This window comes from Anastrepha obliqua, chromosome 2, assembly GCF_027943255.1.
Source record: "Anastrepha obliqua isolate idAnaObli1 chromosome 2, idAnaObli1_1.0, whole genome shotgun sequence".
In the NCBI taxonomy this organism is placed as follows: domain Eukaryota; kingdom Metazoa; phylum Arthropoda; class Insecta; order Diptera; family Tephritidae; genus Anastrepha; species Anastrepha obliqua.
In genome coordinates, this window is record NC_072893.1 from 124041749 (window position 1) to 124065094 (window position 23346).

The 23346-nt window shown below is 36.6% G+C and overlaps 2 protein-coding genes across 2 annotated transcripts in view; one reads left to right on the plus strand and one right to left on the minus strand.

The window, feature by feature from the left end:
* Window positions 1–2000: 2000 nt before the first annotated feature.
* On the minus strand, window positions 2001–16537 carry LOC129238398 (uncharacterized). The gene is given in 4 exon segments (XM_054873422.1): window positions 2001–4172; window positions 4530–6670; window positions 14752–14926; window positions 14928–16537. Coding segments are annotated over 4 exon segments (5979 nt in total). The 5' UTR covers window positions 16419–16537.
* Window positions 16538–20188: 3651 nt separating this feature from the next.
* The window catches only part of LOC129238399 (uncharacterized), a 131652-nt gene continuing 128494 nt past the window's right edge, over window positions 20189–23346 (plus strand). The window contains 1 exon segment of the mRNA XM_054873423.1: window positions 20189–20365. Coding sequence (XP_054729398.1) covers window positions 20189–20365 — 177 coding nt within the window.

Below are 23346 nucleotides of genomic sequence, written 5' to 3' on the forward strand. Positions count from 1 at the left end.
TGATTTACCGTAAATGTATTTTCGCGTGCAGTTAATTCACTTACTACTCTTTGCTTCTTCTGTTACTGCTTCGACTACTTTTCAGCTGACAGCTGACAGTTGACATGACAGCTGCTGTGTCGATAAAGTGCCATTATCGGTGTGTGTGCTTTTCTAACTATTTGTTTGGCATTTGTTGACAAATTAAGAGATTCTCGGTTAGTAAGGTGGGGGCCTGCAATTCGTTTTTTATTTTTTACACATTCATTTTTTTTTTAATTTGGCTGTGTCAAATTTAATCGTCACCCTAACAGCTTACCGATGATGTTTTCTAAATGAACGATAGGAGCAACAAATGGGAAAGCAATATATTTTTTAGGAGTTAGTGCCAGTGATTCGAGAATATGTGGTTAACTATAAAAAAATTAAAAATTCTACATTACAGCAGCAATTCAAAAACTTTACCGAAAACTTATAGAATTTGGTTTACAACTAAACATTTTTGTGGCAACGTTCCAGAGACAAAAGTTGCGAAATTAAGTAGTAAACACTGAAACGAATCTTTGTGGAAATAGCGTAGCAGTTTCTAAGGTAAAATTGCATTTTCTTAAGTGCGCATTTTTATGAGCAGCATTTCGGCTTTAAGTTTTCTGAAATATGCCACCCTATTCAAATTTTTTCCCTTCAAATACTACTAAGCCCTTTAGGCATTTTTATTTTTACAAATAAGTAATTTGGTCATGGAAAACTAAAAATAAAAAGAATTAAAAACATTTTGTAGGCATCTGCATTCTTCTTAAAGTGTGGCAACCCTATTCAAGATTTAGTAATATATAATTTAAAATACATTGCATATTTTTAGCATTTAGGTATATTTAATAAATATGTAATAAAAATTTCCAAAAAATATGTGGCAACCCTACTCAATACACATAACTTTAACTTCAAATTTTTAAATAAAATCATTACTATTTATATATATGTATATTTAAAACTATATATTTGTTTTTGCCTTTCAAAGCTGATGGCAACCCTATACGATTAACCTTTTTAAGCACTTTTATTTTTACAACTAAGTAATTTGGTAACGAAAAAATAAAAATAAAAAGAATTAAAAGCATTTTGTAGGCGCTGGCATTTTTTTAAGTTTGGCAACCCTATTCAATACTTTTTATCATTTAAAATACTTTGCATATTTTTAGCTGGATGCCAATATAAATTTTCATTTAAGTATATTGTGATTAGTGGGAAATAAAATGTTACCAAAAATATGTGGTAACCCTACTCAATACCCATCAATTTGGCTTCAAATTTTTAAATAAAATCACTTTCGTGATATTTAAAACTGTATAGTGCTTTTTGCCTTTCAAATCTAATGGCAACCCTGCTATATGACTAACCTATTTAAGCACTTTTATTTTTACAACTAAGTAATTTGGGCACGAAAAAATAAAAATAAAAAGAATTGAAAGAATTGTGTAGGCGCTTACATTTTTTTAAGCGTGGCAACCCTATTCAGTATTTGTTATCATTTGAAATACTTTGCATATTTTTAACTCGATGCCAATACAAATTTTCATTTAAGTATATTTTGATTAGGGGGAAATAAAATTGTACCAAAAATATGTGGCAACCCTACTCAATACACATAACTTTGGCTTCACATTTTTAAATAAAATCACTACTATTTATTTATATACACATTTAAAACTATATATTTATTATTGCCTCTAAAATATTTATGGCAACCCTGGCTGAAATTGAATACTCAACACCTTTTTGGACTCAAGCAAACCGCAGTTCTCTTAGAAAAGGGAATTGCCAATCAGCAAAATATTAAACAAAAATTCAATATCAAATGTATTTAAATATCGTCTAATCTAGCGCTCGCCAATATCTTAAATTTCGGATTAAATTATGTATTTATAGATTTATTCATTTATTGCACAATTCGCCTTACAATAATCTTAATAATAATAATAAGCCGACGCAACCTTTGCCACACAATACGCGCCCATTGTTTACGCTCTCAGCCCAGTCGGCTGCAGAGAAATTTCATCGGTGCGTCTCTTCGTCCGGCCCTCGCCCTGCCAGCCACGTTGTGAATGCGGCATAGCGTAGCGCAGTTTTTCCCAAAACCACGGCTCGCCCCACTTCAAGTACGTATTCATTTTCAGATATGCGCGCAGCTCTTGATCTAACAGCTCCATATCCACCGAATCTCCATAGATCACCAGTATGATGCGCGAGCGCCCTTCATTTAGTGCGCACTGATGCGCCATGCGAAATTCCATGAGCGCCCATTCGGATTGTATAAAATGCTGTGACAATACAATGATCGTGCGTCGCGATTGCTCTACAGAATCGATGATTTGCTCGGAAATGAAAGCGCCCGCTAACCAGTCGCGCACGTGTATGCACACCTTAAATGCGGGCGTGCCCTGCTCCAAGCCAGGCACTAGCTCGTGCTCGACAAAATGCTCATCCTGATGTGTGTATGAGATGAAAGCGTCATACTTGCGATCGCGGTCCAGCTCAGCCTCACTAATACAACATAGGCACCAGCGATGTGCATAGAGCCAAATTTGTAATTGCAGTTTGTATTTGTAGTAGAAAAGCGCGGTGGTGATCACTGACAAGCTGAATGCCGACAACCAAATAAAGGCTAACACCACTGACGTACGAACGCCCAAATCGGGTAAGCAGAAGTCATGGTAAGACAACTCGACAAGTGGCGCCAATTGTGAGTTCTCGCAACGCACATCAAGCATATCGGGAAAGCGCATGCGATTGCTTTTAACGAACGCATGCAGTAATAGCGCACCACAGTCACATACCCACGGATTGTGCGACAGGTACAATTTATTCCCCGACATGCTACTGTTTAATGTGTGAAGTAATTGTGCGCTCAGACGTGTCAGCCTATTGTGGCGCACATCAAGCACACTCAAGCTGTTAGTGGTGTGATTCAGCGCACTCAGCTGATCGCACAAGTGAGAAAGTAAGTTACTTTTCAGACTGAGTAACCGCAAACTGCGCAGACCAGTGAGTACATCGCAAGCTTCAGCGCTTGTCCAATTCAGTCGATTGTGATCCAGTAATAGAACCTCGAGATGTTGCGCCTCGGCAAAGCAGCCGGACGCAATAGTACGCAATCGATTACCATCTAAACGAAGTGTCTCAAGTCCATGCAGAGGAGGCAGGATTTCTGCACTCAGCTGCAAAAGTCGATTTCGCGATAGATTCAAATTCACTAATTTAGTAGATGGATGAAATAATCCCAACGGCAAAGCTTCCAGTTGGTTGCGGCTCAATTCCAGCGTTTGCAAATTGATTTGTGCTCCAAAAAGCCCAGTGGGTAGCACACGCAATTGATTCGCCCGGAGTTGGAGCCGTTTAAGTGATGGCAGCGGCGCGAAGATGCGCGCGGGTAGCACAGTTATGCCGCAGCTGCTTAATGTGAGTTGTTCTAGCAAGCCGAGTGATTCAAAGTCACCCTCACGTAGACGATCCGCCAGTTGATGACCACTCATAGTGAGCTCGCTTATACGGCTTAGTTGGCCAAATGATTTACGTGGAAAATCACTCAATCTCCCATCCAACATTAAATCACTTAAAGTCGCTGCAACAGGCGTAAAAAGGCCCTGCGGTAGCTGCGTGAAATGCAAGTCGATCCTCAAACTGACAAGTGAGTAGAAGGGAAGAAACAAATCGGCGTCCAATTGCTGCGCTGCATGCAAGGCACGGAACTGCGGATGCGCCAACAACTCCAAAACCGTAACTGTTTGCAAGTAGCTCAAGTTCTGACCAAGGTGACGCGCTGTTAGCAATGGTACGAATTCCAGATCATTCAGCTGCAAAATTGTGCACTGCTGCAACGCCAATTGTGCCAGCATTTCGGTGAATGGCAAACAGCGGTGCACACTTAAGCTATCGATTTTGTGCATGCCACCCAGTAATGGTAAATTCGCCAACTGTTCGGTTGTTATAAGCGACTTTGTGTTAATAGCTGGCTTACAAAATATATCGACAAAAATATGTTCCAAAACTAGGATTTGTATTTGTATGTGGCCATGTGCGCTGCCGCAGTCGACAAAAACGCCGCTGGTATTATATGCGCAACTACAGGTGCCATTTGATGCGATCTCAGCGCAAACGTCGGTGATGAAACTTTGATCGCCGCTGATGTTAGCCTGACAAAGACAGCGCCGTAGGAATAGCAGTGAAACAGCGAGCGCAATAGCTGTTAGTATTAATTGCAGAGGAATAGCCGAGTGCAACATTTGCGCGCTAATTTAAACACCTTTGAAACCCTCAATAGACTGACTCTGAAAGCATTGCACGCTTTTTTATTCTACAAGCACGCCTTTAGTGTTTTATTAATACTATAAAAGAATTCAATTGATTTTATATGAATGGCTGCGCGTGGGCAGAACGAGATAAGCGTATCCGCAGTGCATGTAAATTAAATTTGTAGAATGCCTTGGAACTGCTGGTTGTCAGCGTTATCAGTTATTGCATTTCCACTGACAATTGTGTTTACGTCACACTAAGGCCTGCGTCATCATCGTTTGCAGCGGAATTTCGTTAGCGCGTATATTTGCACACTCTTCGCGCTCCCAGCTAAGTCGGGAATGTGGCATGGCATAACGCAGTTTTTCCCAAAACCACGGCTCGCCCCACTTCAAGTACGTATTCATTTTCAGATAAGCGCGCAGCTCTTGATCTAACAGCTCCATATCCACCGAATCTCCATAGATCACCAGTATGATGCGCGAGCGCCCTTCATTTAGTGCGCACTGATGCGCCATGCGAAATTCCATGAGCGCCCATTCGGATTGTATAAAATGCTGTGACAATACAATGATCGTGCGTCGCGATTGCTCTACAGAATCGATGATTTGCTCGGAAATGAAAGCGCCCGCTAACCAGTCGCGCACGTGTATGCACACCTTAAATGCGGGCGTGCCCTGCTCCAAGCCAGGCACTAGCTCGTGTTCAACAAAATGTTTGTCTTGATGAGTATATGAGATGAAAGCGTCATATTTGCGGTCACAGTCCAGCTCAGCCTCACTAATACAACGCAGGCATAGACTATGCGCGTACAGCCAAATTTTTAATTGCAGTTTGTACTTGTAGTAGCAGAGCGCGCCGGTGATTACCACCAAACTAAGTGTCGAGAAGTATATAAAGATCCTAACTAGCTGCGCGTTGACACCTAGATCAAGCGGGCAGAGGTCACGATAGGACAGCTCGATGAGCGGCGTCCGCTGCGCTTCATAACAGCTGATGTATTTCACGTCGGGAAAGCGCACGCGATTGCTTCTCACAAATGCATGCAGCGGCTGAGCGCTACAGTCGCATGCCCATGGATTATTAGTCATGTATACGTCCAGCAGCGTTTTGCTATCATTTAATGCACGCAGAAGGGGCGCACTCAAGTGCGTTAACTTATTTTGGCGCACATCAAGGAAGCTCAAAAAGCTGGTGCTCTGATTTGATGCGCCCAACTGATTGCACAAAAAACGCAGTGAATTGTTTTGCAGCGCAAGCTCATCTAAGCTATGTAGCCCATCAAACATTGCACACGCTTCAGCGCGCGTCCAATCCAATTTGTTATGACTCAAAATTAAGCGGCGCAAATGACGCGCCTGCCTAAAAGTGCCGGGTGTTATTGTGTGTAACTCATTCACATCCACATACAGCTCGACAAGCGCATTGTGTGGTGGCAGAATATCTGCGCTTAGGCTACGCAACCGATTGTTTGTTAAGAACAGTTTTTGTAGCTTAGTTGAAGATTCGAAGAGCGCCGCTGGCAACGCTTCCAGTTGATTATCATTTAGATCTAACCTACGCAACTGGCGCTGTTGTGCCAGCAATGTATCGGGCAGTAAACGCAACCTATTTGTCTCTAAATTAAGCCACGTTAATGCCACCAATGGGAAAAATATATGCGCCGGCAATAATGTGATGCTGCAAGTCTGCAGCTTCAGCACCTGCAATGTGTCGAGTGCGGTAAAATCGTTTGCGCGTAAACGCCACTCAAATTGATGGCCCAACAAGGCCAACTCTGTCAAATTACGAAACACACCGAATGTATTAGCAGGAATGGCGCGTAGTCTGCCCAACAAGTGGAGCTCACTCAGCGTTTGCGCCACTGGTGCAAATATTTCAGCCGGCAGTTGTACGAAATCCATTCCGATTGTCAGTACCTCGAGGTGCGCAAACGGGCACAAAAGATCGTACTCCAGCTGCTGCTTCCCATGTAAAATATTCTGTGGCATTTGCGCTAATAGCGTCAAACTCTCTTCATCTAGCGAGTGTTGCATGTTCTCCGCAAATAGCTCCAGTTGCCGCACATTTTGAAAATGACTGAAATTGTTGCCAAAATGCCGCTTCTGCAGAAATGTTATAAATTCCAGACCATTCAATTGCAAAACACCAATCTCTTGCAGCGCCAATTGTGTCAGCATTTCGGTGAATGGCAAACAGTGGTGTACGCTTAGGAAGCTGGCTTTGTGTAGGCTAAACAAACGTGGCAAACGCGCAAGCAGCTCAGTAGGAAAGCAGGGATGAGTGAAATTGCAACCAACTCCAATACGACCGCTGCAGAAGATCTCGACTTCATTATTTGTGTGCACCGCGATCCGTATATGTGCCGGCTCCGTGACGTCACTGCAGTAAATCATAGCTGACGCGCCGTAAGTACAATTGCAAGTACCATTCGATACGATCGCTGAACAGTCATCCTCGGTAAAGCTTTCCGCACCGCCGCTGTTCCGACAGAGGACAGTCCAGTAGAGCGACGCCCAGACGATGAGAAAAACTAAACCCACTTTGAACTGCAGACCACCAAACGCGAACGACATTCCCGCACGTACAACAAAACGAACCGAAACACGCAGCCCGTTTGTTCAAAGAACCTGGCGTGTTGTGTGAGCGCAATTAAATATCAGTTTATACAACAGCGTCTTTTAATTTAACAAAAGTTTTTTTTGTAAATGGAAGTGCGATTGAAGGGCCCCGCTGCAGAACGGCTACAGCTTCTGGAAACAGAATTTGAGTGGAACTATTTATAATAAATCAATAGCATGGAATTCCACGAACGCGGATACAAAGCCCTGCATTATTTGAAGTTGAACTAAACAGCTAATCATAACTGAATCCCCGGAAAAGGCACTCATTACCAAATGTGGGAATTTCCTCCCTCATTTTGAGTAAAGTAAAGAATCTGGACACTGATTAGTCAGACGGTAATAATTTTTGTTTTTGAATTCAAATTTTATTTTACTACAGCATTTGAAATTCAAAACCTTAAAATTCTATTAGAAACCAGAAACATTTATTAAAAAAATATATCAAATAGTTAAATTTTTTTTTAAATTATATGATTTTGTTATTTGATTCAAATTGTGTTAAAAATTAAAAACATGAAATAAAAAAAAAATTATTTTAAAATATTTATGTGCACATTACTCTAAATATTTAGTTCATATGACTTTAGTCAATATTGAAATTTATTTACAATTCTCATATCTTAGACTAGGAAAGAACTGGTCACATACTTTCACAATTTTTGCGACTATTCACTGTTCGATGCTGAAATTCAAACATTTTAATTTTGCATTACTTCCTCTTTTATTTTATTTTTTTTTTGTTTCTCACAAGGGTTATTTTCCCGTCAATGTATTCTTATGCGAGTAGAGCAAACCAAAGGCTATTGGACAGATATTATAAAATGAGTAGAAAAAAATGCAGAAAGTAATATAGATTGAAAAAAAACAATACAATCAAAAATAAAAAAAACACATTTCACGCACAATATAATCAACAGCTTAATGATCATCATTCCCCTGTTCTCTTCACTCCTAATCACTGCCTCAAACTGACTGTATTTTCATAGATTTTGAGCCCTGAATTAAGAATTTTACCACAGCCCATTGCAGCACTGTTGGTTGCATGAATAAGGGTGGAATAAAAATTAAATAAAAGAATAGTAAAAAGAGAAAAAGAAATAGAAAGAGATAGAGATTAAAGCGCTCTAAATCAAGAGCTGCAAGGGAAAAGCAAACATTTGGGAGAAAAGCAGTAATTTAAAAATTTGATTTCCGCGAAAAGTGCACTTTTTTCGTTTTTATGTATCAAATATATTTTTTTATTTTATCACCTCTGTATATCTGCAGTCAGCGTCATAATAAATTAAAAATAAACCAAATTTAATTAATTTATTTTTAATTTAAATTATTTTTTTACTAGACTATAGTTCATACTACAACAAAAGCCAAATACCGCAAGGCTTCAGACTTCGTACGAAATATATAAACATTCAGCGAATTTTCATCAAAATCCCAAGCTTTTGTACCAGAATTTCTAAAAAAATTTCGATTATGCAGTGGTTTTGTAGTGCAAGTTTGAAGTAGCTCAAAAATTATGTTGATTTTTGACAATCTTTGCTGCTGACGGTGTTGGGAGTTTTACTCCATATAAAAAATATTTCGAGGATTCGTATGCATGAAAATGCATTTCTCTGAGAGAGCAGCTCACTTAAAAATGTGAAATTGACAAAAACTAAAACACATTCTTTGAAATTGGTATGCTAATTTACTAAAAATATTTAGAAATATTGAGATTCAGATTTAAACGAATTTTCGAAATCTTCGAAAAAAAATTTAAAGAAAATTTTGGCTGCTTTCGCGATGGTAAATTTTATAGTGTTGTGTATTTTGTTTTTTTTTTTTAGTTTTTCAAAATTTTTCAAAAAATTGTTTTTTGGAATTACCTTCATCAAATTTGACACGTACAGAAATATTTTAATATAAAAAGTGTATATTTAAATTAAAACTTTTAGTAAGCAACAAAACAAAAATATAAATAATGTTAACACAAACAGATTTATTTTTAAACTACAATTTTCATATAAAAACGTCATTTTTATAGAAAATTTTTAATGTGAAAAAATATATTTTTATCAAATTAAATTTAATTAATTTGAATTTTGTTGTATCAATTAATTTAAAAAAATTAATTATTAATTCTGTTTTTATTAGAAAATCTTTACATTCTTCACTTTCATATAAAATACTATTATTATTATTTGTGGATTTCCCATTTTCTTTGAACTTAATTAAACAAAATATATATAAAATTTTAATATATAAAAAAATCATATAACCAGATTTACTTTTGAAAGAAATTGTTGCATAAGAAATTAATTTTTAAACAAAAATTGGAATATATCTTTAATATAATAACATATAATAACAATAACATATTTTCCAAAAAAGTTTTTAATAAAAAATTGTATTAAAAAGATGGTGGTAAATAATTTCTATTATATTAAAAGTTGTTTACTTTCGCACTCATGTAAAAATTAACTAAGTGCACACTGTGGATTTTTGAAACAATACATAAAAAAATTGTTTTTAAATAAAAATATTCAAAACTTCTAAAAATTAAAAAAAAGTTTAATATAATCATTTTATTTTTAAATATAAATTTTAATATCAAAATCTAAAGGGTGGTTAAGTTTCAAGGGCCGGTGTTGATTTTGAGTAAAATACAACTTTTTTTCGTTATTGTCATTTCTCTTTATTATGATAATATTGGTATTGCTCAATTATGTATGGAACAAAATATCGGCCAAATGGCCGCCGCGGTCTTGGCGGCACTCCTCCATCCGATGGTCCAAATTTTCGATGATGCTGAGGTATAATTGAGGTTCTATGCCGTTAATGTGCCGAATTATCTCATCCTTTAGCTCTTGAATTGTTGCTGGCTTATCGACGTACACCTTTTCTTTCAAATAACCCCAAAGAAAGAAGTCCAACGGTGTCGTTGACGTTTAGATGTGGTTCACATTCAACATCGGCCCTTGAAATTTAACCACCCTTTATTTAAAAAACATTTTAGTAAAAAACTTTATTTTGAAAAAGATAGTCAACTTCGTAAATACTATTTGTAAGTTTTTCTTGAAGAACATGTGAAATATTATTATTATATATTATTAAAAAATGGTTTTAAAAAAATTAATATTTAAAATTTGTTCGTATTTAAAAAAATTATATAATGAAACGTTTTATTATGAAATATTTATTTATAAACAAAAAATTTATTTTAATTTTATTTATGTTACCTTCCAAAAAAGTTGTAACATAAAAAGTTATTTTTTAAAGAAAAGTTTTAATGCAAAGTTTCACTTTTTTTACTCTTCTACTCTTCTTCTTCAATTCACATCAAAATTTTGAATACCTTACCTTAGAGGATTTTCCTATCAAATGTGCAATAACAACAATTCATAACACTTGGCAATGCATTTAACAAAAACAATGCATTTATCTTTTATGTAAAGTGGCAGTTGAAGCACTCAAAACTCTACTTTGGCCCATAAAGAAAACAAAACCACAAGTCATTGCAGAAAATCCATAAGTTTCAAGTGGCGATGGTGTGGATGTGAGAACGGTGAGCGGGTGAGTGCACCACTCGTGCCTGAAGAGGAGCCAGGGTAGGAAACTTGAGAAGGGCCATTTACAGGGACGATTATTGGGAGATGGTCCGATACATATGTATATGTACATATGTCCATATGAGTCCGTCATATTAGGTTAAACTTCAGAAATATTTCTTTTACCCATTTAAACCACAAATTCTTCTTATTGGAAAACTTTCTTTCCCAAAATATTTGATGCATTTGCAAGAATTATTGGTACTAACAGGCGGCATAAATGCAATATTGCATCTGTTTCTTGTTACGTTTTTTATTATTTAATTATTATTTTTAATGTGTTTTCGCTTCTGATTGTTTTTCGATTTAAAACAAATGTCAATCAGCATCGAGCTGGCTGGATCTGCTTTGTTTGAACAGAGATTTCGGTCTATGCCGCATAGAATGCATATTTTTGAAGTATTGGTGTAGATATATGCATATGTATGCGTGATGAATGGAAATTTATCAACCATGCACACATACACACACATCCAAAGCGCACGTAATTAACCGACGTAAATTGGCGGCCGCCGTAGCCGAATGGGTTGGCGTGATTACCATTCGGAATTCACAGAGAGGTCGTTGGTTCGAATCTCGGTGAAAGCAAAATTAATAAAAACATTTTTCTAATAGCGGTCGCCCCTCGGCAGGCAACGGCAAACCTCCGAGTGTATTTCTGCCATGAAAAAGCTCCTCATAAAAATATCTGCCGTTCGGAGTCGGCTTGAAACTGTAGGTCCCTCCATTTGTGGAACAACATCAAGACGCACACCACAAATAGGAGGAGGAGCTCGGCCAAACACCTAACAGAAGTGTACGCGCCAATTATTTTTTTTTTTTTTTTTTTTAAATGCCAACAAAGGTTTTTGTTGGTATTCTAAAATCTACCGCAAACATTTTTAACTCGCTTAGAATTAAAATAATACAACAATATAAATCGGGTGTTTTTTTTTTAGCTGCATGTGAACTACCGATATCGATAACTATGGTTTGACAGCTGAAAATGCCAAACTGTCTTGACTGTGTTGACTCTGTTCAGTAAGGTTTGGCAAGTCATTATTTACTTTAAAAAAATAAATCTGTTCGCGAAGTTGATAGAGCACTGGCAGCATCATCGGCCCTTGTTTCTTTCGAAGTGAGGAAGGAGCTGCCGTTACGATGAATGGCGAGCACTAACGAGCCATGCCGACTGAATTTTTGTTTTCAAAAATGAACCAGCAGAACATCAACGACATTTGGTTCCAACAAGACAGCGCCATTTTCCATACAGTAAGCGTAACAATCGATTTATTGCGATATTCAAGCCACCGTTGACGCCATGCGGCTAGATTTATTGGTGAAAGATGTGGTCGTCGCCTTACTCGTCTTCCTGTTTGGAAAACTGTGCCATATTTTTACACGCTTAACTGTGTTCATGACCCTATATAGCGATACTCCTCACCAAAGGAGAGTTTCAAGTTTTCTGAAATATGCCTCCCTATTCAAATATTTATTTTTATATTAAACACCACTAAGCTCTTTAAGTACTTTTATTTGTATAAAAATGGCAAATAATATGAAAAAGAAAAATTTTGCTGGCGCCTGCGACTTTTGTTTTTTTTAAGTGTGGCAACCCTATTCAATATTATTTATAATTTAAAATATTTCACATATTTCTAGTTAGCAGCCAATATAATTTTTTTCATTCAAATGCATTTTAAAAATGTATAGTAATATTTTACAAAAAAAGCATTTGGCAACCCTACTCAACCCATATGTCTTTGACTTAAAATTTTAAGATAAAATCACTACTACTTATATACATACAATATATAATAATATGTAATAACAATATATTTCTTTTTTGCTCTTAAAAGCTCTTTGGCAACCCTGGCCGATATTGAATACTCACTACCTTTGTTTTGGAACTTTTCACACACTGTGCGGTTTTATTAATTTTGGTTGAAGAAACATTTGGTGTACTTTTCTGAATATTACGTGGTAACCCTGCTCATATTTGTGCGCTCATTGAAGAGTTTTTTGTACAATAATTTCTTTATTTGAATACTCATGATGCGCTGAAATAAAGTTTGTTGAGTGATTTAATTTTTTTTTTTTGTTATATTTAATTTTTTTTAAGTTTTTTTCTTATTTAGTACGTCGCATTTCATGCGAAAATAGTGCGTGACAACCATCTTCAAATAAATTTATGAATACGATTTTTTTTTTGGTGCCTTGCTGACGCCCTGATAAGTCTTTACCCTTCGTTGGACATCTTTTTTTAAAACCTTCATTTGAGAGCCCGAGTCTGCCCATTTTTCGTTCCCTTCGAGGATTCTTTTTATATTCTCTTTATATGCATAAATCGATAGAAAATTAACTTCTAGGAAGCTACATGCAAGCTCATGTCGTTAGCTATAATAGAAATATGTCAAATTCAGCTCCAAAGTCAAAAAAGTCTGACCCCACGGGAGTGTTAAAACTATTCATAACTACTATACAATGAAAACATATAACAACCCTATTTAACCCTGCAGTAGTCGCGGGGTCTACATATGTAATCCACCATTATTAAATTTTAAATTTCTTGAAAATCATGCATCGATTTCATCGGAGATTTTTGCTACTTGTAACTAACAAATAGAGAGTCACTCTCAATGTTCCGCTGTTAATTGTCGCATGCAGTAGTGTCGCTAGAGGTTCGTGAAATTCATGGTCTACGTATGTATGCCGCGCGACCCATTACGTAAGTATTTTAAATTAGGTTTTATGCTTTTATACTTTGTAAATAAAAGTGGACTTTTGGCATACTTTTTCATTTTACAATTTTGTGGAACTTTTCTGATAATATTTACATATGTATGCTACTCTGCTGAAATGACTTTGGACGAACAACTCTTGGCCTTCAGAGGGCGTTGTTCTTTTCGGCAGTATATTCCAAATAAACCTGCTAAGTATGGACTGAAAGTTTTTGCACTTGTAGATGTTTATTACCCATACACCTATAACTTAGAAATTTACGCCGGCCAACAACCCGAAGGTCCATTTCGGTTAAGCAACGATTAATATACATACATATCAATATTACTATGGACAATTGGTTTTCCTCTCTGAAAATAGCAAAGCAATGATTTGATAATGGAATTACAATGGTTGCTACCGTTCGAAAAGATAAAAAAGAAGCACCCGTAAGTGTGTAACGCTTGCAATAAATTCATTTGTCCTGATCATTCCAAGACTGTATATTCGTCATGTTTCGAAAACAATTAAAACATCTCAATTATCTTCTGGTTATTTTATATATATATTATACTTTTCTGAAGTATCTTAATTTTTTGTTAAAAAATGAAGTTTTGGTTTTTATTTATTTTATATAAGAACAGAAAGTTTATTTATGTTATTTTTGATTAATATTAATAAATTAAACAATAACAAGAATACTTAAATCAAAAGCAATGGAAGAATTAAATATTTATCTCTTGTATTTTTAATTTTAAAATGGATTACATATGTAGACCGCGCGACCAATTACGTCAGTTTCAGGGGCGCGACTACTGTAGGGTTAAAGTTATTACTGCAATTTGAAAATTTTAGAAACTCTCGATTGTATTTTAAAAAACATATTTCAAATGCACAATTTTTACCTTGAAATTATCACTAACCTTTATTCTCCAAATCATATGGCAACTCTATCTGAATTATATACTCATAAAAGTATAATTTTAAAGTATCTCTTTACATCTCTTGAGTTTAACAAGTCAATTTCAGTTAAAAGCTAATAACATTTTTTAAGTAAATTGGCAACCCTGTTCCATATTTTCTATTCAAGTACTTTCAGCACCTTCTATTTGAATGTCTTGAGTTTAACACTTCAATTTTAGTTAAGCGCTAATTATATGGTTAAGTAACCCTGGCAACCCTGTTCAAAATTTGTTATCTTACTGTTTAACTACACAAATTTTACTAACTACATTTACTATTAATATTTCCGTATGTGCCAAAATACTATGGCAACCCTTTTTAAAGTATTGTTCTGAAAAAATAGTTTTGAAAGTCTATAGATTTCAATTAAATTTCTTACATCTGAATTAAAAACTCATAACATATTTTTATACAAATTTGGATTGGCAACCTTGTCTCTTTATTGAAATATATTAAATGCTGCTCATGTAACATGAAAATTCAGTATCCTCTTTCCTAATCTGTCACTTCACGCACCAGCTTCTGCATCAATAACTTGGCCGTATAGGTGTGAGACATGCAAAAAATGTGGTAACGTTGCTTTCCATAGTTTCAGTGAGATTTTCTGCATTTTTTAATATATCCATCGAAGCACACACAAAACTCAAGAGTTGATACTAAATTTAAAATCAGAAACGGACACGCTAATTTCAACCAAATAAAAAATTTGGACTCAAGCACACCAGAGTTCTCATAGAGCCAAATTTGCAAATATAGTTTGTATTTGTTGTAGAAAACCACGGTGGAGGTAAATAATGGGCAGACTGAGCGCCGACAAACAGATGAAGGCTAAGACCGCTAACTTATTTTTGCCCAAATGGGGTAAGCAGAAGTCACGGTAAGACAACTCGATAAGTGGCGCCAATTGTGAGTTCTCGCAACGCACATCAAGCATATCGGAAAAGCGCATGCGATTGCTTTTAACGAACGCATGCAGTAATTGCGCACCACAGTCACATACCCACGGATTGTGCGACAGGTACAAATTACTCCCCGACATGCTACTGTTTAATGTGTGAAGTAATTGTGCGCTCAAACGTGTCAGCCTATTGTGGCGCACATCAAGCACACGCAAGCTGTTAGTGGTGTGATTTGGCGCACTCAGCTGATCGCACAATTGAGAAAGTGAGTTATTTTTCAGACTGAGCAACCGCAAACTGCGCAGACCATTGAGTACATCGCAAGCTTCAGTGCTTGTCCAATTCAGCCCATTGTGATCCAGTAATAGAGTCTTGAGATGTTGCGCCTCGGCAAAGCAGCCGGACGCAATAGTAACCAATCGATTACCATCCAAACGAAGTGTCTCAAGTCCATGCAGTGGAGGCAGGATTTCTGCACTCAGCAGCAAAAGTCGATTTCGCGATAGATTCAAATTCACTAATTTAGTAGATGGATGAAATAAACCCAACGGCAAAGCTTCCAGTTGGTTGCGGCTCAAGTCCAGCATTTGCAAACTGATTTGTGCGGCAAAAAGCCCAGTGGGTAGCACACGCAATTGATTCGCAAACAACAGCACCCATTTAAGTGATGGCAGCAGTGCAAAGATGCGCGCGGGTAGTACAGTTATGCCGCACCTGCTTAATGTGAGTAGTTCTAGCAAGCCGAGTGCTTCAAAGTCACCCTCACGTAGACGATCCGCCAGTTGATGACCACTCATGGTGAGTGCGCTCATACGACTTAGTGACCCAAATGATTTACGTGGAAAATCACTCAATCTCCCATACAACATCAAATCGCTTAAAGTCGCTGCAACAGGCGTAAAAAGGTCCTGCGGTAGCTGCGTAAAACGCAAGTCGATCTTTAAGCTGGCAAGTGAGTAGAAAGCACTAAACAAATCGGCGTTCAATTGCTGCGCTACATTCAAGATACGCAGCTGCGGATGCGCCAACAACTCCAAGGCCGTAACTGTTTGCAAGCCACTCAAATTCTGACCGAAGTGATGCGCTGTTAGCAATGGTATAAATTCCAGATCGTTTAACTGCAAAACATTACTCTGCTGCAATGCCAATTGTGTCAGCACTTCGGTGAATGGCAAACAGTGGTGTACGCTTAGGAAGCTGGCTTTGTGTAGGCCACCCAAACGTGGCAAACGGGCAAGCAGCTCCGTAGGAAAGCAGGGATGTGTGACATTGCAACCAACTCCAATACGACCACTGCAGAAGATCTCGACTTCATTATTTGTGTGCACCGCGATCCGTATATGTGCCGACTCCGTAACATCGCTGCAGTGAATCATAGCCGACGCGCCGTAAGTACAATTGCAAGTACCATTCGATACGATCGCTGAACAGTCATCCTCGGTAAAGCTTTCCGCACCGCCGCTGCTCCGACAGAGGACAGTCCAGTAGAGCGACGCCCAGACGATGAGAAAAACTAAGCCCACTTTGAATTGTAGACCACCAAGCGCGAACGACATTCCCGCACGTACAACAAAACGAACCGAAACACGCAGCCCGTTTGTTCAAAGAACCTGGCGTGTTGTGTGAGCGCAATTTAAATATCAGTTGATACAACAACGTCATTTAATTTAACACCAGTTTTTTTTTGTAAATGGAAGTGCGATTAAAGGGCCCCGCTGCAGAACGGCCACAGCTTCTGGAAACACGATTTGAGTGCAACTATTTATAATAAATCAATAGCATGTAATTCCACGAACGCGGACACAAAGCCCTGCATTATTTGAAGTTGAACTAAACAGCTAATCATAACTGAATCCCCGGAAAAGGCACTCATTACCAAATGTGGGAATTTCCTCCCTCATTTTGAGTAAAGTAAAGAATCTCAACACTGATTAGTCAGTCAGTGAAAAATTTTGGTTTTTAATTAAAATTTTTTTTATTACAACTTTCTAAATAGGGAACCCTAAATTTGTATGCTAAACAAAAAAACTTATTAAAAAAATATGTACCAAAAATTTATAAATTAAAAAGAATTTAATTATTTTATGTTTACTTTCGTCACTTATATAAAAGCCAACTATGCAAATATTATTTCTGGATTTTTTTTGTTTGCGAGCATTTAAAGTGTTAATGGAAATAAATTATAATTATATTAATATTAAAATTAAGAACAAAGAAAAGATATAAGCAAATTAATTTTTAAACGAAATTGTAAGCAAAATTTCCATTGAAAAAAACATTTACTTTTAATATAATAAAATACATTTCAAAGAAAATTTTTATTATAATAAAATATATTTTCACAGAAAAATGTTTATAATAGAATGTAATTAAACTTTTGGTAAATAATTTGTATTATATTAAAGGTGGTTTACTTTTCCACCCCCATACACAAGTGAACTAAGTGCACACTGGGGATTTTTTCGCGAATATATAAAAAATGAATTTTTTTAAGAAAAATTTTCATATAGCCTACAAAGTTTTAGAAAAAAAGTCTATTACAATAAATACAATACAATTATTACAAAAATTATATAAAATTTAATTCGGGACAAAACACAATAAAAAAGTTTATATAAAAAAACTTTTTATTTTTTTTATTTTTTTATTTTTTTAAAAGCTTAAATAACAATAGAATTGCTAAATAAACAAAAAGATAACGCAGCGCTAACAACGGAGGCTTTCAGCTGGCTGGTAAAGAATTCCTGGTTTATATACGTCGTAGAAGATCAGAGTCCTTCAGAAATTTATAGATTTTCGAAATGTTGGAATCGGAAGGGTTAATTAATAGCGATAGTGCATCATGACCGTCAAAATTCTGCTGTCTTTGTCTATCTAGTCCAGGGCAAAAGGCTAACAAGTGCAGGATACTGACTGGAGTATTACAAAATGGACACAGGCTTGGTTGCCTCCCTTGCAGTAGATATGCATTGGTGATTACACTGTGACCAATGCGTAGGCGAGTATATGGCGTAGTATAGTTAGATGGGAGGGATGATAGATAAGTTGGTTTAGTACGATTAGGATTAATCCTGGAGTAATGGTGGCTATAGTGAAACCAGTCAGTTACTAGTTTGGTTTGCCTATGCTGCTTTATAAGTCTATAAACATCATTTTTACATAAAAGATTTGATGTGATCGTAGGAGCAATGCTCATATCCTTGGCAGTATTATCAGCGATTGTATTGCCGTTGATGCATGAATGCCCTGGTACCCACATGATTTTGATATTATGAGGGTGAGAAATCAGGATATTTCTTATGGTTCCAATAATGTGGTTGGAGTTATTATAGTTCTTTATGGCCTGAAAATAGGACATACTGTCTGTGCATATAATATATTTCCCCTTCGATTTTGCCGAATACTGCATGGCGTAGAGAACTGCTGTTGCTTCAGCGGTGAAAATTGAACAAAACGGAAGTAGTAGTCCATACGATATAGGCTCTCCATTCTCTTTCACGACAGCAAATGAAGTGTAATTCGCTTTGGAACCATCGGTGAAGATTAGCTGCCAACTAGTGCTTTTAAAGCGAGATGAAATTTCTAAAAAATGTGCGCAATACTCTGCCGATGTCGTAGTAGATTTTTGCATGAAACTTAAGTCGTTTATAAAAGATGATTTTTTAGCACCCATGGCGGGTGATGGCCATGTCTCGTCGATAATAGTCTTAAGGGCAGTCCATTGTCTTTTGCAAAAGAGGCGCATTCGGAAATTGATGAAGCTATCTTAGGAATCCGTGCACGCACGGCTGCCGAGTGAAAGCATTTTTGTAGCAAAGCATTAGAAGCGAGAGCAAGCTTAGGATAAAGTTTCCTTATATTGTCCTCCACATTGTCGATTAGTGATGGTAGACCTGATTCTGCCAAGATGTTTTTTATTGGCGAAGTAGGAAATGCACGTAAAGATCGTCGGACAGCAGTATGGTAAGGAGACGCTAGGAGCTTGATGTTATTTTTAGCATGTTGGCCATATATTTCTACGCCATAGTTGATAGAGGATAAGAGGAGCGCCTTTGTAACGTTGACCAGCAATTCAGAGTTGATAAGCGAGCGTTTGCAAGATAAATATTTCACAATGTTTAACTTAAGAAATAGTTTATCTCTAACGTATTTACAGTGATATTTAAAGGAATACTTAGAATCTATTACTATACCTAGAAACTTATGACTATCTGTACAAGTAATATTTGTATTGTTAAATGTAAACGTAGGTATATTACAGTTTTGTTTCTTACAAATATGTAGTAGTTTAGTTTTATTTGGAGAGATTGAAACGCCTGAAGAAAGGGACCATGAGGAAATGCGGGATAGGATGTCTGTGAAGGTAGCCATAACAACATTTAGGTTAGGAATTTTAGAAAATAGAAGCACATCATCTGCATATATTTGGTGGGAAATGTTAGGGAAATGGGAAAAAATTGTACTAAGCTCATCAAAAGCTATAGTGAAGAGGATAACGGATAGGGGTGAACCTTGCGAGGTGCCATTGTCTAGGGGAAACATAGGGGATCGGACGTTGGATATAAGAACACTAAGCTTACGAGAGGATAGAAAAGATTTAATAAAATTGTAGATTCTTGGCCCAACTTTCCACTTGTCGAGCTGCCTTAAAACGACCTGTATACCTATGCGATCAAAAGCCTTGGAAAAATCCAATGAGAGGAGCGAAATATGATTTCTCCTTGACAGAGCTTCCGAAACGAAGTGATCCAGATATAATAGAGCATCAACCGTACCATGTCCCTTCTTGAAGGCAACTTGATTGTGGTGGATGAGCTTATTTGCCTGCACATACCATGATAGTCTAGTAGCAATGATTTTTTCCATTAATTTCCCTAAGCAGGGAAGAAGGGATATAGGACGGTAGCTGTTTACCTCGCATTGTGGTTTGCCAGGCCAAAGGATGGGATAATTACCGGTTGAGAAGATGTTGTTGTAATGATTGAGGAGGCGAAATAAAAGAGACAAAGGGAGATGTTTTATAATGGGATAGGATATTTTATCAAATCCGGGGGTTCTACCTTTAACAGCTAAGAGAGCGAAATGGAGTTCCTGTAGAGATAAATCAGCATCCAATTGCTTAGAAGAAGAAGATAATCTTGAGGGAATGGGGCGATTAGATTGGAGTTGGGAAAGTTTGCAAGCGGAAAATTCGGGAGGAAAGTTGGAATCAGAAGAGGCATTAGAGAAGTGGACGGCTAACTCTAAGGCTATATCATGGGGATATAGTAGATTGCCTTGGGATGACTTAAGGGAAGTAATAGAAGAGTGGGAGGGAAAACCAGTAAGTTTTTTTATGTCAGCCCATATCCTTTTTGAGTCGGATGAAGAAGAAATACTGCTGGTAAATTTTTGGAAGCAGCGGATCTTAGACTTTTTGGTACTGCGCCGAAAAAGGGTATTGCATTTTTTATACAAGATAAGGTTTGATTGGGTCCGACTGCGCTTGAAATCATGCCAGGCGTTCTGCTTCTTAGTTATTAATGTTGAAAGATCGCTGTTCCACCACAAAGGAGCAGGCTTAATCGGCTTTGTTGTAGAAAGTGGGATGGATTGATTTGCTGAGGAACGGATTATTTTTTGGATGTTAGAAGTTTCTTGGTTGATGTTAGAGAAATAGGGAAAGAACAAGAGAGAGTTTCGCAAGCAGACACAAATTTGGACCAGTCCGCTCGGTCAGTTTTGAAATAGATTCTGGGTTTGAAAAGGGTTTGGGGGCGGGATAATTGGATTTTAGAGAGGATAGGGAAATGATCACTACCATGAAGATCGTCAATACAAATCCATGATACTTTGGAAGAGAGGGATGCAGAACAAAGGGTAAGGTCAATATGTGTAAAGGATGAATGAGTGGAAAAGTGGGTGGGAGATCCATCATTTACGATAACGACGTTAGAAACTAGAATGGAATCTTCAATTGTTCGACCTTTTGAGTTGGAGGAAACAGACCCCCAGAGAGGGCTCCAAGCATTAAAATCTCCCGCTACAATAAAGGGGTGGGTAGAGGAAGGAATTAAGTTGTTAAAATCTGTTGCGCAAATCGATTGATTAGGAGGGGAATAACCGCACACTATTGTGATTTTGTTGGAAGTTTGTAGTTCAATGGCTAGAGAAGCAATATTGGATTGGGGGAGAGAAGATAGGTGAGGTAGGTTTCTTTTGACAAGGATGCCAATGCCCTGTTTGTTAGACGTAATATGTGGATGATTATAAAAATGACCAACATAAGCTTTTGGGAAATGAGGAGTGACGTTGTGGGCAAGGTGAGTTTCATTTAATAGGATGACGGAGGGGTTATGATTTTTGATTAAATTTCCAAGTCAATATAATTATTAAAGTAGCCATTCATATTCCATTGCAGAATAGATAGCATATTGAGACTATAAAAGAAAAAGTGAGTAAATGAATATAAAGGGATTAGATCTTAGAATTAGGGAGGGAGGATCGGTACTTCAGGTTCTGAAAAAAGTGGAGAAAGGGTGGATACACCCATATCTGAAGGGGGATAATCCAATCAATGAGAGAGCGGGGAAAGAAGGGGCGAGAGGAGATTCGGGAGGAGATTGAATGGTGAGAGGATACATTTTATAAAAAAAAAAAAAAAAAGAAAGCTTATATAGTTTAAAAATTTCAATGTAAAAATTTATTTAAAACTGTGTTTAATAATTTAATAAATTTAAGAATTTTTAAATTAGATTAAAAATTCATTTTTAAACTCAATTTTTTTTCCTAACAAACTTTTATCGGGCGTTTTTTTGCTATTTTTTGCACTATCGATATCGATATAACTATGGTTTAACTGCTGAGAAGGGCAGATTGCGTTGATATTTCTTTTCATAATGCTCGGCAAGTGATCATGAATCGTTTAATGCCAACAAATTTTCTTTTCATAGAGCGAAGTGTTGAAAAAGACGCACAAATGTCGGTCCGTCGTCGTTCTCAACTTGTTGGCCTTTGTCCTTCGGCTACGTGGAAAATGTTATTCCTGCAATATTTCTGCTTTGCATTATGATTTAAAGTTCTCAGGCTCTTAAAAAAAACATCAGATACTATCAAAAAGTTAGTTTAACTTTTAATTTGTAATATCTCTGTTAAAATTGTTTACTCTCCCCACTCAAATAAAGGTCACCTTCGTAAATACTATTTGCGATTTTTTTTTCAAAAACAACAAATTTTATTATGAAGAAGTTAAATTAAAAAAATTAATATTGAAAAACACGTATTTCTAAAAAAACATTACAATATTTATAATTCACTTGTATATAAACAAAGATTTTATTTTTTATTTAATTCAAATATAAAAAGTTATTTTTAAAGAAAAATTGTATTACAAAATTTCTCCTCTTCAACTCATTTAGAATCAACAATGCAAATTCGATTCGCATCAAAATTGTGTATACCTTACCTTAGAGGATTTTCCTACCAAATGTGCAATAACAACAATTCATAACACTTGGCAATGCATTTAACAAAATAAAAATGCATTTATCTTTTATGCAAAGTGGCAGTTGAAGCCCTCAAATCTCTACTTTAGCCCATAACGAAAACAAAACCACAAGTCATTGCAAAAAATCCATAAGTTTGAAGTGGCCAAGGTGTGGATGTAAGAACGGTGAGCAAGTGCCTGAAGAGGAGCCAGGGTAGGAAACTTGAGAAGGGCCATTTACAGGGACGATTATTAGGAGATGGGTAGATATGTACTTATATGTTTGCATGTGTATATGAGTCAGTCATATTAGGTTAAACACCAGAAATATTTCTTTCTCCCATTTAAACCACAAATTCTTCTTATTGGAAAACTTTCTTTCCCAAAATATTTGATGCATTTGCAAGAATTATTGGTACTAACAGGCGGCATAAATGCAATATTGCATCTGTTGTTACGGTTTTTATTATTGATTTATTATTTTTAATGTGTTTTCCTTTCTGATTGTTTTTCGATTTAAATCAAATGTCAATCAGCATCGAACTGGCCGGATCTGCTTTGTTTGAACAGAGATTTCGGTCTATGCCGCATAGAATGCATATTTTTGAAGTAGATATATGTATATGTATGCGTGATGAATGGAAATTTATCAACCATGCACACATACACACACATCCAAAGCGCACGTAATTAACCGACGTAAATGCCCACAATTGAGGTTTTTGTTGGTATTCTGAAGTCTACTGCCGTAAGCGTTGAGGTATAAAATAATACAACAACTCGTATGTAAATATGTATGTATGTCATATACAAAGTTGTATGTACCTCTTATGTGTGTG